The sequence below is a fragment of the Arachis hypogaea genome, chromosome 16 (genome assembly GCF_003086295.3).
Source record: "Arachis hypogaea cultivar Tifrunner chromosome 16, arahy.Tifrunner.gnm2.J5K5, whole genome shotgun sequence".
Classification (NCBI taxonomy): domain Eukaryota; kingdom Viridiplantae; phylum Streptophyta; class Magnoliopsida; order Fabales; family Fabaceae; genus Arachis; species Arachis hypogaea.
Genome location: NC_092051.1, coordinates 146,231,864 through 146,255,322, shown reverse-complemented (window position 1 = coordinate 146,255,322; position 23,459 = coordinate 146,231,864). Strand labels below are relative to the sequence as shown.

At 30.8% G+C, this 23,459-nt stretch overlaps 2 protein-coding genes and 1 long non-coding RNA gene across 7 annotated transcripts; 1 reads left to right on the top strand and 2 right to left on the bottom strand.

Moving 5' to 3' along the window:
* Positions 1 to 4,247: 4,247 nt before the first annotated feature.
* On the bottom strand, positions 4,248 to 4,781 carry LOC112805943 (pectinesterase inhibitor-like). Its single transcript, XM_025848260.1, has one exon. The coding sequence runs from the start codon at positions 4,779 to 4,781 to the stop codon at positions 4,248 to 4,250; it is 534 nt and encodes a 177-aa protein (XP_025704045.1).
* A 2,532-nt stretch (positions 4,782 to 7,313) lies between these two features.
* Positions 7,314 to 8,820, top strand: LOC140179718 (uncharacterized). The gene is made up of 2 exons (XR_011873531.1): positions 7,314 to 7,496; positions 8,040 to 8,820. It is a non-coding gene; the product is annotated as an uncharacterized lncRNA (long non-coding RNA).
* On the bottom strand, positions 7,982 to 12,803 carry LOC112697612 (probable protein phosphatase 2C 59). 5 transcript variants are annotated; one of them, XM_072219354.1, is made up of 10 exons: positions 12,729 to 12,787; positions 12,527 to 12,613; positions 12,077 to 12,405; positions 11,373 to 11,500; positions 10,591 to 10,689; positions 10,326 to 10,484; positions 9,828 to 9,914; positions 9,656 to 9,747; positions 9,195 to 9,269; positions 7,982 to 8,528 (listed from the first exon to the last, which is right to left on the bottom strand). In XM_072219354.1, the coding sequence occupies exons 3-10, from the start codon at positions 12,157 to 12,159 to the stop codon at positions 8,370 to 8,372; spliced, it is 882 nt and encodes a 293-aa protein (XP_072075455.1). In that variant the 5' UTR covers positions 12,160 to 12,405; positions 12,527 to 12,613; positions 12,729 to 12,787; the 3' UTR covers positions 7,982 to 8,369. The 5 variants fall into 5 exon arrangements, with proteins under 5 accessions (XP_072075455.1, XP_072075456.1, XP_029143529.1 ...); XM_072219355.1 differs by having other exon boundaries at positions 12,519 to 12,613; positions 12,729 to 12,782; XM_029287696.2 differs by lacking the exon at positions 12,527 to 12,613 and having other exon boundaries at positions 12,729 to 12,803.
* Positions 12,804 to 23,459: the final 10,656 nt, after the last annotated feature.

Here is a 23,459-nt window from a genome sequence, read left to right as displayed (position 1 = left end):
TAAATGTTGTTTTCGGTCCCTAACCATTAATTAGATGGATATTGCGTTCTCTAACAATTATAAAAACATAAATTATGAAAAAATGGTAAATACAGTTGGATTTAATGACAAATTTACTAAAACATCTGCCAGTAATATGTTTACTGAGGAATTTTTCGTCTACCGCTAATTATCGTCGAAAAATTTTCGTTAGTAATTTTTACAGTCAGATTTTTCTCCTGCTAAATCCTACGGTAATATATTATTAATTAATAATTACCGGCAGATTTATCCGATAATAAATCCAATGGTAAATTTAAATTTTAAATCTTTTAAAAAAATTGTAATCATCATGTATTAAAATATGTTCATTAGCTAAGAGCAGGGTAATGAACTCGTAATTTTTATTTCGACCCGAAAAGCTAGTTCAGAATCGTAAAGTTATTGAATCGTAAGACCGAAGGTAAACGTGACTCGTAAAATATAAACAATAAAAAATATAAGAAATTTGTAACAAAAAATTAATTTCATAAATAATGAAATAAATTCCAAATAAACCAAATTATCCATGGCTAATATAAATTATAATAAGTCAAAAATCACAATTCATTACACAAATTTACTGTTCAATTCACAAATCAAAACACAAATTCACAACTCACAAGTTTATATAACATTTAAATAAATTCAAGTAATAAATAAAATAATTAAACTACTGCAATGAACAACTAATTAACTAAAGTATGAACAAGTCATTTAATAATTATTATATTTTTCGTCTATCAAAAATCTTCACAAATTTCCACATCACCATCTTCATTATCAGGAACGAGAAAAGGAGATTTTTAGAGAAAGTTCATTAGATGTCATTTCTGTTAAAAAGAAGATATAACAACAAAATTTAACAATTAAATTCAATACAATAGAAAATTTTAAATATTGTAGTTCAGGAAAAAAAATCAAAATAACAAAAATTTAACCATTAAGCTTTAAGGCCACAACAATCGAAAAATTCAACAACAACAAAAATTCAATAATTCAAATCATATAACAAGCTTGATTGTTGTGGATTACTTAATTAAACAAATCTCCATATATACAAGTTTTTTGGCCACTGTTCTTGTTTGGTGAGAGTCACAAAAATGTATAACAATTATCACTAAGCTTATATATATTTATTTAACAGTGAATCAGTCACATTCAAAGATCAAGGATTTAAGCCTAACTTTGACAAAACAATTAAAAAAATATTCAACAACATTAATAACAAACATATTAAAATCAAAATAATAAAAATAAATAATCAAGCACCATGCATCATCAAACCACTAACAATTTTAATCGCATAAGCCATCCCTATTGATCATAGGGCACCTAATTGAATAATCATATTTATATCAAACTTTATTTCTCATGTCCCTAAATTATTGTATAAAAGAATGAAAATTCACATCTCTTTCATGTTTTCATATAACGGAGTAAAATTTAATCCGTCTAAAACAAAATATACAAGAGTAAAATTTAATTAAATTAATTCAATTCAATTTGACAAAAAAAATTCAATCATTATTATATTAAATTTTAATAATCCAGCACTCAGCGAAATCATCATTTTTATATTTATAAATCAAAGAACAAAATAAAGAAAAAAAGCGACATAGCACAAGTGTAAAATAGATTCATTGAACAATATTAAAAAATTTAATAGGGAAAATAAAATAAAAGAAAGGAACTGAAGTCACAATCAGAGAAAAAAAGATGAAGTCTTACTTAAACTGGAGACAAAAATAAGGCCTCACAGACTCACAGTCTCACCCAGTCACGTCCAGCCACCACAGTTTAGTTCGACAACATTCACAAAAAGTAATTCTCACAGGTCATAACAACACTCCAAACAAAAATAAAAAACAAACTAAAAATCATAATTAAAAAAATAGAAAAAAAAATAAATCAGAACAAAAATCATAAAAAAAATAATGAATTTAAAAATCACAAATTTTAAAATTAAAATAAAATAATGAACTCAGAATAAACAAAAAAAAAAATAACAAATTAAAACAAACTTTAAAATCTAAAAAAAATAGAACAAAATCAAAATAAATAAAAATATAGGCATACACCATAAATTAGGATTTAGGGTTAGGATTCAAAAAAAGATTACGGATTTTTTAATTAAAATGAAGTAAAGAGAGGGATGGAATAGCAAGAAGGATGAGGACAACCTACCTGGAGGAGGGAGGAGAGACACAAGTCAGCGATTAAAGGAGAAATGACGGCGGAAGTAGTGACGGAAGGACGAAAACGACGACGACATAGCAACCAACGTGTCGCAAGGAGCACCTAACAAAGTTTACGCAGTTTTTGGACACAGTTGGTGGTGGCCGACGCTGGTGGAGGAGCTGGCAGAGGTGGTTGAGAGAGAGAGAGAGAGAGAGAGAGAGAGAGAGAGAGAGAGAGAGAGAGAGTTCATGGTTCGAACTTATGGCAAGATTACCGTCGAATTTACTGGCAAAAAATTCGACGGTGACCAAAACGCAGCATTGCACTAATCAAGGATTACTAGCAGATAAATCCCACGGTAATCTCGGCATCAATTTTTTTGTTTTTTCTCCAATTATTACTGGCAAATTTACCGTCGGAAAATCAAATCCGACAGAAACTTTTTGATCCAATGAATTTATTGCCAATTCTGCCAGTATACCTGCCGCTAATCTCCGACGCTAAATTCGAAGGTATTCAGCGTTTTTCTTGTAGTGACAAATCAGTCCCCACCCACCTTCGTATTTGTTCAATACAGTCCCTGCAAGCCCATTAACAACAGGTCATGCGCTAACGTGTCAGGTAACCTATCCAAGTGGTTTTATCTTTTTCCTAATAGGACAAATCGACCCATGGGCCTTTAACTAAATGTCGTTCGCCCTTCTTCCTCTTACTATACCTCATCCCCTTCCGACAACATCCCCCTCTCTCTCTCTCTCTTTCTCTCTCTCCCCCCTCGAAACCACCTCTGCCAGCTCTTCCGCCTGCGTCGGCCACCACCAACTGCGTCCAAAGATTGCGTAAACTTTGTTAGATGCTCCTTGCGACACGTTAGTTGCTATGTCGTCATCGTTTTCGTTCTTTCGTCACTACTTCCGCCGTCGTTTCTCTTTTAATCGCCGATCTGTGTTTCTTCCAGCTCTTCTGTTGCACCCTTTGATGTCGCCATTCTCTAGCGTAGCAAGTCCACTGCCACATAGAGAATACCACACTCTCTTCTCGATCCTGATGGCTTACTCATCCATGATTTCACTCTCAGGAAGAGGAATCATGACTCTGGTCCTTTCTCTATCATTCTTCCAAGTCCTCTTTGTCTTCCAAGAGCTTCAAGGAGCGTGGGTTGGTTTTGCTGTAATTGCAAGTTCAGCAAAGCAGCGATTTTTGTTGGCGATTAAAGCGTGAATTCGGAGGCGGCAATGGAATCGAGTTTGTGGCAGAACGGAAAAGGTGAATTTTGTTGGGAAGATTGAGAAATCGGAGGAATTGAGGAATTTCGCTACTGTGTGGAAGGATGTAGATGAGTCCATGATCTTGATAGCGAGGAGTTTCTCGACGAGGGAGACAGAGAAGACACGGCTGAAGCCTCCATGGCCGGGGGTAGTGGAGAAGTAGTTGGTGGCCCGCAGAAGATGGAGTTTTTTGGTTCTTCTTTCTTGTTGGGTTTCGAAGGCAGGAAAAGAAGATGAAGAAGAAAAAAAAAAGGCGAAGGATAAAACATGATTTTAGGATTACTTAGATAATGGTTTGTCTTTAGGAACTGAATTGAACATATATAAAAGTGAATGAAGATTGATTTGTATTTTTATAATTATTAAGGGGCACAATGTCGATCGAATAAATAATTAAGGACCAGAAAAGATATTTTCTCATAATTTTTTTATTTAGGTAAAAATCCCTAAAAATTGAACTTGGGATCTCCTTCATATTATTTGATTCCCCCACCATTAAATCACTCCTAATAGCATTATTTTATTATATATATTAAATAATTAAAAATAATAAAAAAAAGTTTATTAAGTTCTAAAATTTCTCTTTTACGAGAATCAAGCGTAACCTAATCATATATATATATATATATATATATATATATATATATATATAATTCTCCGCTAGAACCCTAATTTCACCAAAATACACCAAATCTTATCATAAATCTACTCTCTCTCTCTTTTTTTTTTTGTTCTAAAAAATTAAACAAAAGGCGTACATAAATGATCAAGAAAAACCTACTAATAAACCCCTGCTAGAAAATCAGCAAAAACAATAATAATATTGATAACATCTTCCAAATACTTGTTCTTATTAGGTAGATCCGATTGATCATTGCCTGGCTTCCAATCACAATCTTGAACATCTTTCAAAGCCGTTTGACCATTTGACTTCATGCCCTTGTAATCTCCACTGACAAAAGATTGTTGAGCTTGTGTTAGAGAAAGCAAGACATCATCATAGTCCATGGAACAAGCTTGGTAACGTTGTTTCAATTGTTTGTCATTAATACTCCTAGTGAGATTATGAACTAGGGTTATGGTATCAAAGGCATAAACATGTGCTGAGGTTATTACATATTTTGAAAGGCTATTAAGATCAGCACCTAATGAAGCACCTGGTACGGAATTCAAGATGTTGTTACAGTTATAAGGGTTTGGGTGTTTGGAACAAACGTCAGAGATTTTAACTGTTCTTGCTGAACATAGTAATGATGATGAAAACATAGTGAAAGAGAGAAATAATAGTGGAAGGGTAAGAATGGAATGTGCCATTTTTTTTCTCTCTGTAATTTTCCAATGGGTTGTGAAATTGTAATATCATGCACCTGTTTTTATAGACTATGATAATTGATATGCTTGTACACGCACGAATTCATATGTTGAGATTATTGCAAATCTTAAAAGATATTTTGTATAATAAGTTTCCTTATTTAGATAATGATTATGTATTATGGAGGCTGAAAAAAAAATGGAATATACAACAGATTCTCTTTTTTTTTTTTGGGTTCATTCTTATTGATCAATGAGATCTTTAGACTTTAATTTTTACATATATATCACCATGCAAATTAGGGAGAAAGATTTATATTGTATTGAACATAATAAAATTAATTACTAATAAAACTATCTTAATTGACCATGACCCTATTTTTTACTCATTACATGTGTTAGAATATTATTAGGATCAATTAGGATCAATTAGTATTATTTAGGATATCTTAATATTTATTATAGGAGATTACGTTTTTATTATTATGATTCTCTTAGTACCTATAATTACCCTTTATATTGTATCATTCTACATAACTTGAGTAGACAACTTGAACACACTTAATAATATACCATTATTTCTCCAGTTTAGTCACTTGTTTATAACATGGTATCAGAGCCATGGTATCTTCCTTGAAGAGGATATGTTGTTTTCCTTGCGGTGAAATCACCGTGGTTTTTGCACTTTTTTTCGATGTCATTATTCTTTCCCTTTTGTCACTCCTTTGATGCTCGTTCATCTCACCGACTAGCCTATTTTGAGTGCCACTGTCATCCGCTGCTTACCTATTCTCATGAAGAAATCATATAGTTTTTGCTCTCTTTCGGCAGTTTCGTTTGCGTTCTCTCATGTTTGCGTCCTCTCGTGGCAGTTCCGTGTGCGTTTTCTCGTGGTAGTTCCATCTGCGTTCTCTCGTAGCAGTTCCGTCTGCCTTCTCTCGTGGCAGTTCCGTCTGCCTTCTCTCGTGGCAGTTCCGTCTGCCTTCTCTCGTGGAAGTTCTCTCTGTGTTCTCTAGTGGCAGTTACATCTGCATTCTCTCGTGGCAGTCCCGTCAGCCTTTTCTCGTGACAGTTACGTCTGCCTTCTCTCGTGGCAGTTTCGGTGTTTTCTTGTGGCAATTCCGTCTGCGTTTCTTTTTGTCAGTTCAGACAAGCGGCAGTTCCGTCTGCGCTTCCTTCAGACTAGCGGCAGTTCCGTCTGCGCTTTCTTTCGGCAGTTCCGTCTGCATCCGTTCTATTAGTTTATGCATTTTTTTTTATTTCGTTATTTTAAATAAGTTTCAAACTCAAGTTGTCACTTGAGTTTGAGGGGGGATGTTAGAATATTATTAGGATCAATTAGGATCAATTAGTATTATTTAGGATATCTTAATATTTATTATAGGAGATTACGTCTTTATTATTATGATTCTCTTAGTACCTATAATTACCCTTTATATTGTATCATTCTACATAACTTGAGTAGACAACTTGAACACACTTAATAATATACCATTATTTCTCCAGTTTAGTCACTTGTTTCTAACAACATGCACCTAGTATCATGAACTTCAATGTAATAATCATAATAAATGATATTTTCAATTTTTCATATATATATATATATATATATATATATATATATATTCATGGATTGGAAAGAAAATTAAATAATCTTTCTTCTTGCTAGGTTGAAAAAGTAAATTTCTCATAAACAACTCAAATTTGTGATAACAAGAGGCAAACCACTTAAATAATATCGGTTTTCCGGAGAGGTGCTTCAACGTGATCCATGCATAGTTAGCAATTTAGCATTATGTTTTTTTTTTTTTTTTGGGGGGATCATATAATTAATTACATTAGTTTAATTTGTTCTTTTTTCTTATATCATACAAAATTAAAAACATTTTCCCTTACACACTGTCCAAAAATAATAAATTATAAGTAAACATTATTTTAGCATATAGTGACCCCATAACATACATGATTCTGTTCCCACTTCATCTTCTTGAATAACTGAATTGCACTAATATGGAAATGAACTTGAATATGGCTATGGCGTTGGTGGCTGACTACACTTTTGAATATTTTAAATTTGGATAAATTATACTTTTTATATTTTGAAATTTATCAAAATTACTCTTAAATTTTATTTTGTTTTAATTTTGTTCAAAAAATTTTCAATTTCATGAAATATACTCCTGGTAGATATAATTGTCATGTATTATTTTTTAATTAGTCCTAAACCTTTTGAAAATTTAGCTGTCAGGAGTATATTTAATATAAATTGAAAATTTTTGAGATAAAACTAAAACAACATAAACTTTAGAAGTATTTTTTAAAACTTTGATAAACTTTAACTACTTTACCCAAAAATTTAATAATTGATAGCCAACTAACCTTGCTTTGTTACATATATTCACTCAATTTTCAAGTTCATATGGGACCCATAACTTGGCAAGCAAGGCATGAAAGTTTTGTCTTTATGGGTCCAAGTTGGACTAATTAGAATTTAGTATATACATAATACACCTTGACCCTTTGGCAAGTAAAACTATTGTGTTCCAAATTAGAGTTAGAAGAGAGGAATTCTCCTATATAAAGGTCTAGCTTGCGTTGCCATTTTGTTCATCCACCTTCAATAATGCACTCAAAGTTCCACACCCCTCTCTCGCTCTTCCATGTCTTCAATCTTCATCCATCAGTGCCACCTTTTGCTTCCCCTTCTTTATATTTGTGGTATACTTTTTAGAATTCTATTTTTAGTTTTATTTACTTACAGTATAAATTTCTTTTACCTTGATAATTAGTCAAGTGTTATATAAATAAAAGTATTTTTTTTTCTCGAGAATACATATAAAAAATTAACTAATATTGCCAAAATGACAGTAGTAATTCAGTTTTTTTTTAGTTTAATAAATTAATTTATTATGTAAGCATAAGTGAAAATTAAAATTAAAAATTTTACTGATATGATAGCATGTAACTTTTTTTTAATATTTTGGGAATACAATGGACAATGAAGAAGAACAGATTGTTCGCTCGTCGTGCGTAAGAGCAATAGCTGCCTTGCCGACAATGATATCTTCTTTTCTGAGTCCATCACTCAACTTATTCCTTTTCAATTTTCATGGACATGCATACTTGATAACTGCTAGTACTTCATATGTTGTGTTCTAAAGAACAATAATACAAACCAGCGAGCTATAGCTCAAATGACATAGTTAACCGATCGAAAAGATTCTTAACATGATATTTTTCTTTATATGTTTGAGAATAAAGGGGATCAGCAGCAAGATCAGACACCAAATTTACATACAAGGCGTGTGTTTGTGTGTGCAATTAAAACTCTGTCCACACTTTTTACACAACAATCTCTCCTAGCTACAAATACGAATCAATTGTGGAAGTAAGAAATTCTGAAATAAAATATCTATGCTAGAGGACCATAGTAGGTGAGTCTTCAAATTAATTTTTCTAATTCTTGCATGGCACACAGCTAAAATGGAATATGCCTATGATCAAAATATGATAGAACAGATTTTGCCATTTGTCACATCTCCACTGCACCAACTACCAACTATGCACTACCCTTTGTGTCCAAGAGACGCTTTAGCCGGTGCTAGTACCAGAAGAAGCGCCTTGGTTCGTCAAGAAACGAACCACAACACAAGTAATGTTGTCGGAACTACCTCTCTGATATGCTTCTTGCATCAACTTCTTTGCCGCCTCCTCTGCATCATCTATTTTCTTTATCATTGCAACAGCTTCCTGGATCATGGGATTGAATTCTTGGTGTTATATCAAAGTCTTTATCAGATGCAATTGTGTTAATTGAACATGGTGGTTTAAACACCCATTTGAGACAAATTGAAAAAATAAAAATAAAAAACTGGTATTCAGTTATACAGATATGCAATGATCACAGTTCAACAGTTCAACAGTTCAAGTGCGAATTTCAGTTATGTAACGTTGCATGAACATATTGGCATCACTGTGTATCTGTTTTCAACTAAATCATGCTAACACATTTATAATAAAAATTTACACTTATTTATTCACACTTTATATTGTTCTTTACTCGAACTGACAACTAATTTTCCTGAACATTAGGTTTGGTAAGTCAGCCTACCTTTACAGCAAAGACAACGACTCAATACATATAGCAATAAAACCAAGAGTAGATAGAGATAGGTTCAGGCCTTTCTCTCCAATTTAAATAGTAGTTTTTAACATGAAATCATTTCTGGTAAGTTTGCATCTAATTGGTGTAGGTATTTGATTCTTTGGAAGAGAAGATATTAACCTTCCCCACAACATGGCACCAAAAACCAATATGTAGCTTCTTGATATAACTCATTCATATGTTTTGGAACATATGGAAATGCACTAGTAATCAAGAGAGTTAAGGTAGAAGAAATGAAAATCACTTCAAACCTCGTTGGAGACAACATCCCATAGCCCGTCACTGGCCAAGATAAGAAACTCAAGAGAGCTATCAACTTTTTCTTCCTGCAAGATCACAAACGAATTAGTAACCAGAATATAGAGAGGCAAACAGAGGTCAAGGTTTAAAAGCCAAGTAGCGATGATAAAGACCAGTCGGGAGACAAATTTTTTATGCAGAGATCTGTATCACACGATTCTTATGATTAGTAACACTTTTCCTTAAAGAACTATAAAAATGTTTGCATATTTACATTGATTGAAAGATTCACAACACTCTTTTCAGAAACATCAATCTTGTTCGAAACAGAATTTTCTTTATTCAATCTACTGGCAGGATGCTTTTCGATGTGAACCATATATATAATATATTACACTAAGTTATGCACTGTATATGGATACGAACAGAGATAAAACTATGAATATAAGAAATACTAGAATTCGAAGCACACCTGGATTTCTGGATCAGCAACAACATACTGTTTCAGAAGTCTATCACCGAAAGCACGAGAAACGGCAAGAACGCCACCAACTCTCCAGGTTCCTGTAAGTGAAGTTTTCAAAGATATAAACAATATGAATCTATAAATCAATTCATGAATGCTAACTATAATAAGACCTTACCAGCCCACATAACAAAGCCACCAGCATTTTCAATCCTTTGCCTCTCGTCCGTTTGGTCCGGCTTGTGATCTCGAGAAACAGCAATGGCTAAAGGGGGAAAAATGAGAGAAATAAAATAAGTAACATATTTTAATTAATCATTTAATATAGGAAGGTTGGAGTGATTCTATCTTGCACAAAAAATTACAACAAGCAAATGAAGAGCCCACACACCATACAAATGTTACCACAAAGGTGCACTATTTCATGTAATCTTGTAATCTAGTGTCTCAGGATAGAAATACAGAGAAGCTCAGACACATCAATTTGGAGAATGGTAGATACAAAAACACTAGAAAAATGTCTCTTTCCTAAGACATATTTTCTATCCATCCCAAAACTCGAGACAATAGAAAGGGCCATAGTATTTCTGTATCTTACATCTGAGACACTTACCAAACACATCCTAAAAGAACATATATACATGAATATGGAGCTAATACCTATTATTACTCTTACCATTTCCACCCCTGCATATAACAGCTCTAGAGTCTCCAACATTAGCAACGAGCAAACGGTCACCAACTAGAATGGCAGTGGAAGCAGTTGATCCAGCATCTCTGTTTTGGTTATTTTCTGATTTCAGAAATTCAGAGTCGGTGTGGTTATATGCATCAGCTGCAAACAAGAATAATTTTGCAAGTGAACACAACGGTTATTCTCAGGATTTAGCAAACTTTAAGAAAACACCAGAAAAAGGCTATGCTGATTTTTTCCCCCTGACCTATTGCAGATTTGGTGTCAGAAATGAATTTTGGATGTCTGAGCAAATTACTAAATAGGTGTTGTTTGACATACTCGGCAGCACGAGCACCACCGTGACCTGAAAGTTATAAACACCAGAGTTAAAGCTACCTTCTAAAGTTTTTAGTAGATAAAGAATGGTAGCATCATATGTTATAACTTGTATATTTAGTCTCTAGGAAATAAATGCTACATTCTTTAAATGTTAGAAAAGAAATAATATCCATCGTCAAAAAACGAAACATTTTGGACTCTATAATTGCTCCTATAACAAATAAATAAGTGTTCTACAGTCACAATAAAGAATACAAGAACAAGTATAAGACAACAGTGAAGGATCAAGAAATTATGCACAAAGACAGATAGAAGAGAAACTTTGATAGAGATTTCCATCAGCGGGTGTGATATCAGTAACTTATGTACAGAAGGACCCAAAAGATTAGACCAAAACCGAGAAATTAAATGCATAAAGATAAAGATGATATGGCTTAAAATAAAGGACAGAAAAACGACAAGAAACGGCTATGAATTTTGTACGAATGCACAAGCACAGAAGAATCTGTATAGTGCACCATTAAGTTACATGGAAAGGTTAATTTCCCAATATTTTGAAGAGGGAAAATCCAGGGACTTAGACACTAAACACAAAGCAAAATTAATTTCGACTGAAACAAACTTGAGGGGAAAAATAGTAATAGGAATGAAGACAGCAAGGTTAGAACTTAGAATGAAATGAATATGAGAGAACAAGGTTAAACATACCATCAAAAACTCCGAAAAGGCCAACAATTTCACCATCCACACCATCAATTCTAGTCTCATAAAAATCTTCCATTGAAGATCTCTTGCCCGGAGAGCTAGCATACCCGTAGCTGAATTTTCCATTCTGACTGCAGATACAAATCATAACAGATTACATCAAAATCATTGAAACCAACTATGACCATTGAGCTATAGTGATATAGTAAACATATACTCCATTATTATTGATTACTGTAACAGTAACAATCTCCACAGAACAACAACTGTAACATTATCCCCCTAAAAAATTCGTTGATGATAAGATACACAAAATCAAGTACAAGAACATGAACCAATAGTAATTATCAAAGCAAAAAAGCAAGAAGTGGACAATCAATATTCAAGAGAAACAAATACTGACCAGTACTTTATCAACTAAGGCTAATAAATTTGCTTAGTGAGACATGATTATAACAGTTACGAATCTTCATAGCACCACAAGGAGTACTAGAAAAACCAAGGACACACATAACATTAACCAAAAACAAAAAATTCATCAGACACTACCAAAATATCATTAAATACCAGTCAAGCAGCAACAACAACAACAAAAATTATAACTAAACATTAAAACCAACCAATGAAAAGTTACAAAAAAAAAAGAAAAGAAAAGTGACCTAATTCTTAAATTCTAGAAAGATCTAAACAAAAGATGAGGTATTCACCTGAGTCCTCCACCACTCACAGGTGAATCTTCTGCTGCATGAACCTGACTTGAAGATGTCAAAACTGAATTGAGGTACCCCATGTGTTCCAGGTTGAATTTTTCAGGGCCCTTAGAAACTAATCCCCTTTATGAAGCCGATACACAAACAAAAAATGGAAAACAAAAATAGAAATAGAAATAAAAATAATAATAATAATAATGAAGGAACAATAACAGTATAGCGTATGACAGCTTTTTTCTTGCGTGCCAAAGGTTCCAGATTATCATAACATTAGTGGGGTAGGGTCATTTTTTTTTTTTTGGGAATCACTGACTTCCAAGTTTAACCTGCACACAAAACCCCACATAGAAGAAATGTGAAATTAATTTCACATTTTTTTTAAATTGAAAAAAATATATATATATAATAAATAAGTGAATTTTCTAAAAAAGGCACAAACTTTGTTACCCATAAGACGGGGGAAAATGGAAAAGAGTTGAGAGTTTGTGTAGATAGATCTTGCGATTTTTGTTGGGTGAAGGTAGTGGAATGAAGCTAGTAATGAATCAAGAGTTGAAAAGAAGGGAGAAAGGTTGGGAATTTGGAGAAAATTATTGAAGATTGGAAAAGGAAGCAATAATTGATATTTAGAGAGAGAAAATAGCATTACCTGAGAGAGAGAGAGAGAGAGAAAACGACGAGAAAGGGAGGTAGAGTGGATTCTGTTTTATATTTAGTTGGAGCTACTTCATTTAACAAATTCAGTTACACTTATACTGGATAATTACTACGTCATAATTTTCTTTAAAATTCTTTAACTAAGTTAAACAATAAAATTTAAGTGAGTGAATAAATAAAAATGATAAAAATAATTTTTGTTGATAAAAATACGTAATTAATGTAAATTAATAGGGTTAAAAGAGTAAATTAATATTAAATTTACGAGAAAATTTCATTTTCCTCCTTTACGAGATAATAAAATGACACACTCCTCTCTTCTATTTTTATAAATGTACATTTCTCTCCATTCTAACTTTTAAAAAACTTCTCTTTAATTCATTTTAAATCTGTTGTATTAACTAATATTAACTTTATTTATTTTTTTTAAAAAATAAATTATTTTTTAAAAAATACTCATTAATAAAAAATTTATTTTTTATCATTAAATTTTACTTACCAAAATATTTTTTAATAAATTATTTTTTATTGATTAAATTATATTTTTATTAAAATACTTTTAAAAAATAATAATTAAATTATTTTTTCTAAGATACCTATCCTTCAATAATTTTTTAATTATTAAATTATGATTTTACCAAAATTTTTGTTAACAATTATTTTTATATTTTATTATTAATTTTTTGATATCAATATATATTATTTTAACATTAAATAAAAAAATCTTACCACTGTTAATATATATAACCATTAATATATATTGATATTGAAAAATAATCTTACTAAAATTTTTTATTTAATGTTAAAATAATATATATAGATATCCAAAAATTAATAGTAAAATATAAAAAAATTGTTAACAAAAATTTTGGTAAAATTATAATTTAATAATTAAAAAATTATTTAAGGGTATTTTAGAAAAAAAATAATATAATTATTAAATTTTTAAAAAAATACAATTTAATCAATAAGAAAATAATTTATTAAAGGATATTTTGATAAGCAAAATTTAATGATAAAAAATAAAATTTTTGCTAATGGGTATTTTTTTAAAAAAATAATTTTTTTTAAATAGATATAGTTAACATTAGTTAATACAAAAAAGTTTAAAATTGATTAAAGAGGAGGTTTTTTAAAAGTTAGAATGGAGGAGAATGTACATTTATAAAACAGAGGGGATGTGAGTGTCATTTTATTATTTTAGTATCTCGCAGGAGAGGGGAGTGGTATTTTCTCTAAATTTAATTAGTAACATTAAATTAGAGTGTAATATATTTTTATTTAATTGATGGTTGTTTATATTGTTTAAGATGATTATTATTTACCTAACACTTTCCATGTAGTATTTTTTATTTTTTATGTTACTATAAATTTTAAAATTTTATATTTAATCATATTCGTATAAAAATTAAATAAACTCTAGAATATTTGAGATGCTTTTATGTCTTAGAAGATTTTAAAATGTCACAAAATATTCTTTAAAGAAACGTATATATGTAAAAATATAAAGAGTGGTGTAAAATAATTTAAAAAAATTTAAATTAATGCCGCAGTTAGATAAGATATTTATAATAAATATTTTGGTTGATCGATCTAAAACGTTAATTAGATTAAATCATAATTATTTATTTAACAGACAAATTACTATAAATAAAAAATGAAAGTTTTGGGTTAGAATATATAAGTCATTTGTATAAATATTTATGTAGTGAAATGTTATTTTCAGCAAAACGCTCTTTAACTTGTATTTTTTATTTTTTATTTTTTCTAAATACTAAGAGTTAAACTCATTTAATTTTAACTCAAAAAATTGAGTGAATTCAAGCAGTGAGATTAAGGATGGCAAAATTCTTCGGAGATTTCTGTGAAAATTGTCTCGAATAGAGATTCGATTGTGGGAAATTTTTTCTGTGGAGATGGAGACGGGGACAAAATTTCTCCGAGGCACGCGCGGAAATCCGAGCGCGGATCCTCGTCCCATTCCCGCTAATTCCCGAAATTAATAAATTTATTTAATTGTTCTTAACAGTTTATTTCTCATATATTTTTTAGTCATTTCACACACAGACATACATATATATAAACCCAAAACTCCTAATCCTCATTTTTATAACCCTTCTTCAATTCAGAAATTCCTAACGTTATCCATACTCCATCCAACCTCTCTGCAGCCACCCTCTTGCCACTCTCCTTTCTCACCGTATCGTCACATCTCCTGTGCCATGATCCTCACTGCGTCGTGCTCTCTATTTGCGGCGTTCCTTTCCGTAACTCTGTCGTCGTGTCCATTCTCCTCTTTGTTGTCGCGTCTCCCACCTTGTCCACTTCTCTGTCCTCTGACTCGCCATTGCGTCCCTCCACTGTGTCATTTCGAAAGAAGTCATCATCTTATCGTTTAGACTTTTTGTATAAAATCTTATTATTTTTTATAGAATGGATACTTACACCTCTATTCATATAGAAATTAATAATTAGTTAGAACTATCAAATAGATGAGGAATAGGGTCCCCGCGAGGAATAGGACCCTATAAAGAATGGGGATGGAGAGCAATATTCTCTCATGACGGAAAACGGAGACGGAAGCAGGGAGTAAATCTAGGGGCGGGAATGGAGAGTAAGGAGGCATTCCCGCCCCCGCCCTACTCCATTAACATCCCTAAGTAAGATAGTAGCTCTACAAAGTCGCAGCATTTAACTGTCTTATGTATTTTGTTTTTCACTCATGATATATATATATATATATATATATAAATTATTTATGATCAATAACAGTCTATAAAATTACATATTTAATATTGTCTTATGTATTTTGTTTTTCACTCATGATATGTATATATAAAAATTATTTATGATCAATAACCGTCTATAAAATTACATATTTAGTATTGTATAAAACTTTTTAATATATGACTGTCAACAAATTTGATTATTGATCTATGACATCCATATTATGTTTGATAATTTTACTATAGCAAATTTAATTATTTGGTGACAGATTATTTAACTAATTAAAAATATATGAATCAACATATATAAATATATACATAAATAATATAAATAGTATTTTTGTTTATTTTTTGACATAAATATTGTTAAAATTTCTGGTATAAGAACAGAATAAAAAGATAATAATACATATAAAATTGTTGTGTTAAAATTTGTTGTTACATGATACAAAAGTCATTCTATTTATAGGGATATTATCAACTAACCTCATAAATATCTATCTACTAACTACTAGTCATTACTAACTTAACTCCTAACTACTAACAAACTACTAACAAACTCTAATATGTCTCTGCAAGCTAGTGAATGGAAGATGTCAATAATCTCCAACTTAGATGGATAAGTTTCGATGAGATAGTTGAGGAAGAGACATGCAGCGCAGAAGAAGAGGCGTGCGGTAAAATAGAGGAAGAGGCGTGTGATGCGAGACGCAGAGGAAAACAGAGGAACAGAAAGGTGCAGCATACAGAAAGGAGGAATAGGATGCTCTGGTTAGGGGAAGACGTGAGCGCATGCGGTGAGTGGTGACGCAGAGGAGGACACGTCCGGCCCGGTGATGGAAGACATGTGTATTGCGGGCCGGCGATTCTGGTCGTGACGGAAAGGAGGAACAAGTCTATTGCTCTGGTTCTGTGTTTGAGAGTGAGACAGGAGTGAGATAACCAGAAAAAGAAGAGAAGAAGAAAAGGGATGTCGGAGATGCCGTGACGACCAGGATGGCCGGCAGTGGGCTGAAGAGATAGATAAAGAGAGGGAGAAAAAATGTGAACAGAAAGTGGTTCTTGACAGAGAAAGAAGAAAAATAGAGATGAAGAAGAAGAGAAGAGAAAAGAAGAGAAGAGAAAAGAAGAAGATAAAAAGAAGAAGTGACGGTGACAACAAACTTTGAGAGGCAGGTGAAGGCACGTTTCAGCTCTCAATGACAATAATTTTAGGTAATAGAGAAAGAGAGAAAATGAAATAGCCAAGACAACATCAAGTTATTGCAACGCTCCTATATTATTAACAAGGTAAGAAGGAGTAGAGCAAGTGAGAAAATCATATTTATTTTTGGAGATGATGGCCATAAAAAAAAGATCGACACTAAAAATACTAGTTACTGCCAGTAAGGACAGGAGTGATAAGGACAGAGGTTAGATTTTTACTAGGATGAATATAGAAAAGGCCAGTGGATCTTGTGTTACGTTAGAAGATGATTTTGCCATTATAGAGGAAGAAAACAATGAAAACTGATTATTTGGATTTGAAGAAGAAGCATGGTATCGAAAAACTAATGGCATATCCTTTTTAAGGAGGATACGATGGTTCTGATGCTATGTTAAATTTTTGGAAGAAGAGCAGAATAAAAAAATAATAATATATGTGAAGTTATCGTGTTAAAGTTTGTTATTACATAATACAAGAGTCACCATTTTTATAGAGATATTACCAACTAACCTCATAAATATTTACCTACTAGTCATTACTAACTTAACTCCTAACTACTAATAATTCTAATAAATATGATGATATTAGGTTAGTAAGAATAATTATATTAATTCACATATGCAAAATAGTTTATATAGTTAACTCAAATGAAAGATGATTCACATTTATAAATATTTTAGAGTTCATATCATTTTGAAATGTACAACTTGTAATAATTCCCAATATTGACTTTAATTTATTAATAGAATTTTAATTAATTTGGTTAAAATAATTTATTTCAAATATTCTTGCTAAGAAACTTTTATCTTCTTCAAAGAGTTTTAGCTAGCTAACTAAGTCGAATTAATTAATTATATTTCTAATCATAAAATTTGAATGCCACAAAAACTACATATGATGGTTTAAGGTGTTCCTTCTCTTAGAAAGAATTGAAATGTTATTGCTGGTTTTTCGATGGTTATGAAAGGGTGTGATTGTTACTGGCTTCTCCATCACCTCCACCTTTCAATGAGTCTTTAGATTCTAATTATAGTAATTAATAAATTGTACTTATTTTTCATATCGAGCAAATTAAAAAGTTTCAGTTTTCTAGTCTAAGTCAAAAAAAAATATATTTTATACTAGTAAATTTAAAATAGTTAGTGTTGACATGTCATTTTCTTAGTATTTTAATTTTTTTAAAGTAAATTTTATTTTAAAAATTCAAAAATAAGTAATTTAGTGAGAATAGTCAAAAAGAGTTGGTAAAAATTTGCTCTTTACTTTATTCCTTTTTCTATTTCTATTACTTTCTTACCCTTTCTTTCTTCTTCTATTTTTATTTTTTTTATTGAAAAATTCAAATACCCTTCTTCGGATTTTGAATTTCTGCAAGAGAAATCAATCCATTCAAATGATAAATATGTTCATCAGCTGAAAAATCTGCACAAGTCAGCTACAACACCATCTCCTGCTTCTTTAACATTCTCTTCTACCTCCATCAAACTCCATCGCAACCAACTCCAATTCACTTCTCTAACTTTGGCAGCGCTAAACAAAAGAGAAAGAAATCCATCTGGGCAGCGCGATAGGAGAGAGGAGTCGAACCATCTTGGGCGGGACGTGATTGCAGTGAGGAATCAAACCCACCTTGGTGCGGCACAAAGGTAGAGGAATTGAACCCATCTTGGCTTGCTTATGATACCGCCAATTTCATACGTTATTCAACTTTAATTTGATTTCTTACTTCTCTGATCCTTGATTTTTTTTCAAACTTTTGTTATTTTGTTTATTCTTTTCATTGTGCCCCTCCAACTATGGCAAAGGTTAATTTCAGTGAATAGATTTTTCGATGATCAATATTTGTTAAAAGTATTAGTGATACTTGTGAGGGATTTCAATAACTGGGCCATAATCAAGAGTTTCAACTTATAGTTAAAAGGTATGATATTTTTGCTAATTCATGGTTTTTGATGTATTTTTTGTGGAAAAATGTGTTGTTTGCATAATTTTACTAGCTGGAAAAAGGAGCATGATACAAAAAGTACAATTATAATTTACAAGACAAAGCGATTTGGGTTGTCTGAGTTTGATGGAATTTAATCTTGTTTTTAGTTAGTTTTGGTTAGATACTGAACTAAGAATTAACATATGTGGTGCTCTTTTTTCTTTTATGCTTTTTCACTATATCATTGTTTATGTGGTAAAAACTTTTAATCTTCATAATGTGCACTTTTAGAGGACTTTTGTGCCTTTAGGTTCACTTGACTATATTAGTTGTATGTCCTAAATCAATAAAATTCATTGCGGGTGAATTTTAAGGAAATAGTGGTAATTTTTGTTATAGTTGTAATGTGAACATTGATGCTAGCCCATGAAAATGGTATAAAATATCTTTGCAGTTTTAGAGGGTTGTAACATAGAAATTTATTTATTGCAACAATCTCTTTTATGTTTTTTTTTCTTTGAGTTTGTTCAGATTTGTGGTATTTTTTTGTATTTTTTCATTCCTTTTGGACAGGAAGAATGGAAGCCATGGCAAAGTTTCTAGCTACCAAGAATTTTTGTTAAACCATTGTAATTTGTAAGTAGAAGAAGGTAACCTTTGAATTTTTATAGTTTTTGTGATTGTGCTTTATATCTGAGTATTGTTTGTTGTTGAAATTAATATGTTTTATCAAGAACTTAAAATATTACAAGAAAAAAAAAAGATGTATACGTATTAGTATGATTTAAAAAATATTGTGCTGTTTGATTTACAAAATCATCCCCATTTGGTGGGACAATTCTAAAGTAAGTGAGTATAAATATATTTTACTCAGACATTTTTTTATACAATATGGCTTTGGAAGATGACTTTGACAGGTGAGCAGCTGAGTATATTTGTAGATTAGTGGAAAACAATGTCATCTTCTAATGAGTCAATTTTTTCTGCCTCACCCAATTATTAATGTTACTTAATTTTGTAAGCTTTTCATCACCATCTTATGCTTAACTTGTGTTGGATATTATGCATCATTATTATTTTGCCTAAAGCTGACATAGTTAGTTATTTCTTATAGATGCGACATTGATTCTAATAGAAGTTAAATTTAAAAATTGTTAACTTGATGTCATTGGTTAGGTACATTGTTTGCTGAATTTTATTGTTGTTTATGTCATTGGTGTAAGAAAATATCAAAAAATTTTAGTCAAGGAGAGTAAGTGAGTCAATAAGTGCATATGAGTCAACGAAGTAGGTGATGCACTTATTTTACTTGTGGCTTACTCCACTTTCTCTTTCACTTTCTTTTTCACTCTTCTCTATACCAAAAATAGTTATCAATAATTACTAAGTTATTGGCAACTTTAATAAACAAGCATAAGAAAATGAAGTTAGATTTAGACAAGATACATAAAAATCAACTGTCAATATATAGATGTCAAATCAGTAATTTTCTACTTCTATACATTCAAAACTATAGATTCAGGTCAAAGCTTAAAATACCATGTTTTAAATAGTGACTAAATCGACAACTATGACATGAACTAAAAAGAAAAAAGGGAAAAAGATTACACTTTATGTAAAACGTGTAATACAAGTTTTGTTCTTTTATGTTTATGTTGTTGTTGATGTCGTCATCTCTTGCTTCATTTCATTTAGTGTGAGAATCATTTTATAGAAAGATTTTCAAGTGTACCGTTATACCGGTGTATTAGTGATTTTTAATCGTTGATCTTAATTATATATATTATATATTTTTTTATAATTAAGATTAACGGTTAAAAATCACTAATACACCGGTATGACGGCACACTTAAAAATTTTCCCATTTTATATAGCAGAAGAATATACACTCTGCATTTTTCACTTATACTTTTTTATTATGGTTCTATGCTCATGTTTATTTATGAATTTTTTTACTTTTACACACTCTGGTATTTCTATCCCTATTTGATGAATATTTAAATTTGCATGATAACAGTAATAAATCTGCTCTTATTTGTATGGTTCTATACTCAAATTAATGATTATAGTCATTCAGATTAGTTGTTCATATGGCTTATCTTATAGTGTTCATTCTTATTTTCATAATTGATTTAGAATATAGAGTCTTATGTCTTTAATATAATTAAAATTTATCTTTGTTAATCTAATAGTGATAAATATCATTGCTATTATAATATAGTTTTAAATTTTAATATTGAGATTACATGATTAAGAAAAGGTGGCAGTAAAAGACATCATCGTGAAATTGGTGAATGGTGATGATAGCAATGGTAGAAGAACCATTGTGATATTGATAGTGATGGAGCTATGATAGGTTATATGTTCCTATTAAATTAGAAAAATTTCCTTCTACTTTTGATCTTTTTAATCAATATATCAAGCTGAAAACTAAGAATATTGGGTCTCAATGTATCAAGTGTAATTTTTTTGAATTATTGAATGTGCACATTATGTTCATCCATTTTTACCTTTCTTTTGAAGAGTGTTGTTCGTTTGTGTAAACTTACTCAGTAAAGATGCAAAATCACTAGAATCACAAGTTCACGTCCAAAGAAGCAGTTTAAGCCAAAACCTAACTGGAAACAAAATCATAATCCGTTTTGAGGATTAGGAAATAGGAACCCTAGGTTTTGTTGCAATGCAGCGGTGATTACAGCATTTTTAGTTAGAAAGAAAAATCTGTTTTTTAAGAGATGACCCAAGATATAAATATGTGAAACACAAGAATAGGAAGATTTTGTTCAATAAGTATATATCTGAATTAAAAGCTGTTGAACATGCTGCAAAAAGAGAGAACAAAACCAAAAGGGAGGACCGGCCGGTATAGATGTGTTTTTCTAGTACTTTTGTGATATATCTCCGAGATGACTTTTTTTTTTTAATAATGTAGTTGATTCTCTACATTTATTATTTGTGTTGATTTATTGATTTAGTTGTATCCTAGCGTTCACTCAGCAGTTTATTTTGAATAGCTTTTTTGACATGTTAATTATATTCAAAATATTTACAAGATACGTTGAGGGAGAGAGAACGGGAGCTTCGGACAAGGAAGGAAAGAGAGGAGTTGGAAATGGAAATGGTGCAAGTGAAAATTTGAAGAAAGGAGGCAATCACTTCTTTTCAAGTTTTACTTGTGGAGACAATCAAAAACTCTTTGGTATAATTTTCATTCTATATGTAGTACCATTAATCTTATTACTATCTTTAGAATGAGTTTGGTATGTGATTAAATGAAGAGAAAAATTATCTAGATTTATGTGCACAAAGATCTTGAATCCATACATAGCTCACCCCTAGAGGATGTACGGACTCTTCTCTAACACTTGATGGTTGAAATTCGAAAGGTTCTATACTTTTATTGTTTGCGGGTAGTTTCAATTATTTTATGGGAGGATGTCTCCTAACAACAATAATAACATGATATTTAGGGAGAAAAATATAAAATTTGAGGAGCTGATATGAAAAATAAAATAGTGGAGCCAAATATGGAAAAAGGAGAGACAAACACAAAATAAAGATGCAATGGCTTGAGGATGGATACTTAGTAAAAAAGAGAGTAGAGAGAAATTCGAATGATCTAAGGGAAGAGATGGAGAACATGCATCGCTTTTTCTTTTCTTGCAGGTTAGCGTGGAATTTATGGACTGCATTATTGGAGTTTAGAGACAAATTTAAATATGACCAGGAACAACTAAACAATACTTTGAAATTTGGCCAGTGGCGGGTATAGCAAAGAGAGAAAAAGGTATGAGAGTCTCTATTTTTGTAACAATATGGACTATATCAAGAACAAGAAATAGCATTATTTTTCAAAATAAGATTTTAAACTTTGATGAGATGAAGAATGAGGTGTTATATTGGCGAGATGCATGAAAAAAGGAAAGAGAAATCCAAGCAAATGGAGTGGAAGAGATAGGTAGAATCTTATAATATAGCTGATTTGTTATTGATTTTATTGTTACTTATGTTGTTATTTTTGTTTGTTTTGATTTGGATAGTTTTGTTTTAAAAAGTGGTTAGAGATTATACTGTGATGCAGAACATGGAATATGTATGCTGTTTAAGAATTTGATGATTTTAATTAATTATATAAAAAAAAGTCATCCCAAAAAGAAAAACATATAGATACTAAGAATTGAAATACATTAGAATTCATTAAATTTGTCCTGAAAGCTGGGAGATCCCCTGAGAGAAAATAATTTTTGAAAGATTAAATTATTGGGTATACTAATTAAAACAAAGCTTTCATATTTTATGTGAATTTTAATAAGTGGAATGTTTCCAATCTGTTTTCAAGTCAAATCATTGGATATACTAATTAAAACAAAGCTTTTATATTTTGCTTTTTTATATAAAAATCTTAATATATTTGTTGTTTGTATGGTTTGAGATTTTGAATTCTTTTAATGTGTATTAATTATGTTGTGTAACTATATTAATGTTATTAATTTTTTTTAAAAAATACAAAATTTTATTAGTAGTTCAAGAATTCATACTACATGTATAAAAGATTCAGAGTTTTATGTAATCAATATAAAATTGTGTAATCAATAAAAAATATTATATTATTTATATTTATAATCTTGTTTAAGTCCGTTGCATGGATGTTAGTTTCATTATATTGAATACATAATTTTTTTTCATGTTATACAGGATGTTATTTATAAGAATATCAAGTGATCATATAGTTTAAGCCTGTTGCACAACATATTAGTCTATTGACAATTAGACGGGAGTTACAATTTACTTTTAGAAAATATTTGAATAGTATTTTAGATGAGCATATGGATAAATGTAGTGCTTAATATCTAACTTTTATTG

Bases quoted from the DNA above. Each gene is read 5' to 3' on its own strand.
- LOC112697612 (XM_029287696.2), bottom strand. From the start codon at position 12,159: ATGGGGTACCTCAATTCAGTTTTGACATCTTCAAGTCAGGTTCATGCA. The intron at 10,690-11,372 runs GTATGTTTAACC...TATAACTTTCAG, and splicing joins CCTTTTCGGAGTTTTTGATG to GTCACGGTGGTGCTCGTGCT. The intron at 9,915-10,325 runs GTAAGAGTAATA...TTCCCCCTTTAG, and splicing joins TATATGCAGGGGTGGAAATG to CCATTGCTGTTTCTCGAGAT.
- LOC112805943 (XM_025848260.1), bottom strand. From the start codon at position 4,781: ATGGCACATTCCATTCTTACCCTTCCACTATTATTTCTCTCTTTCACT.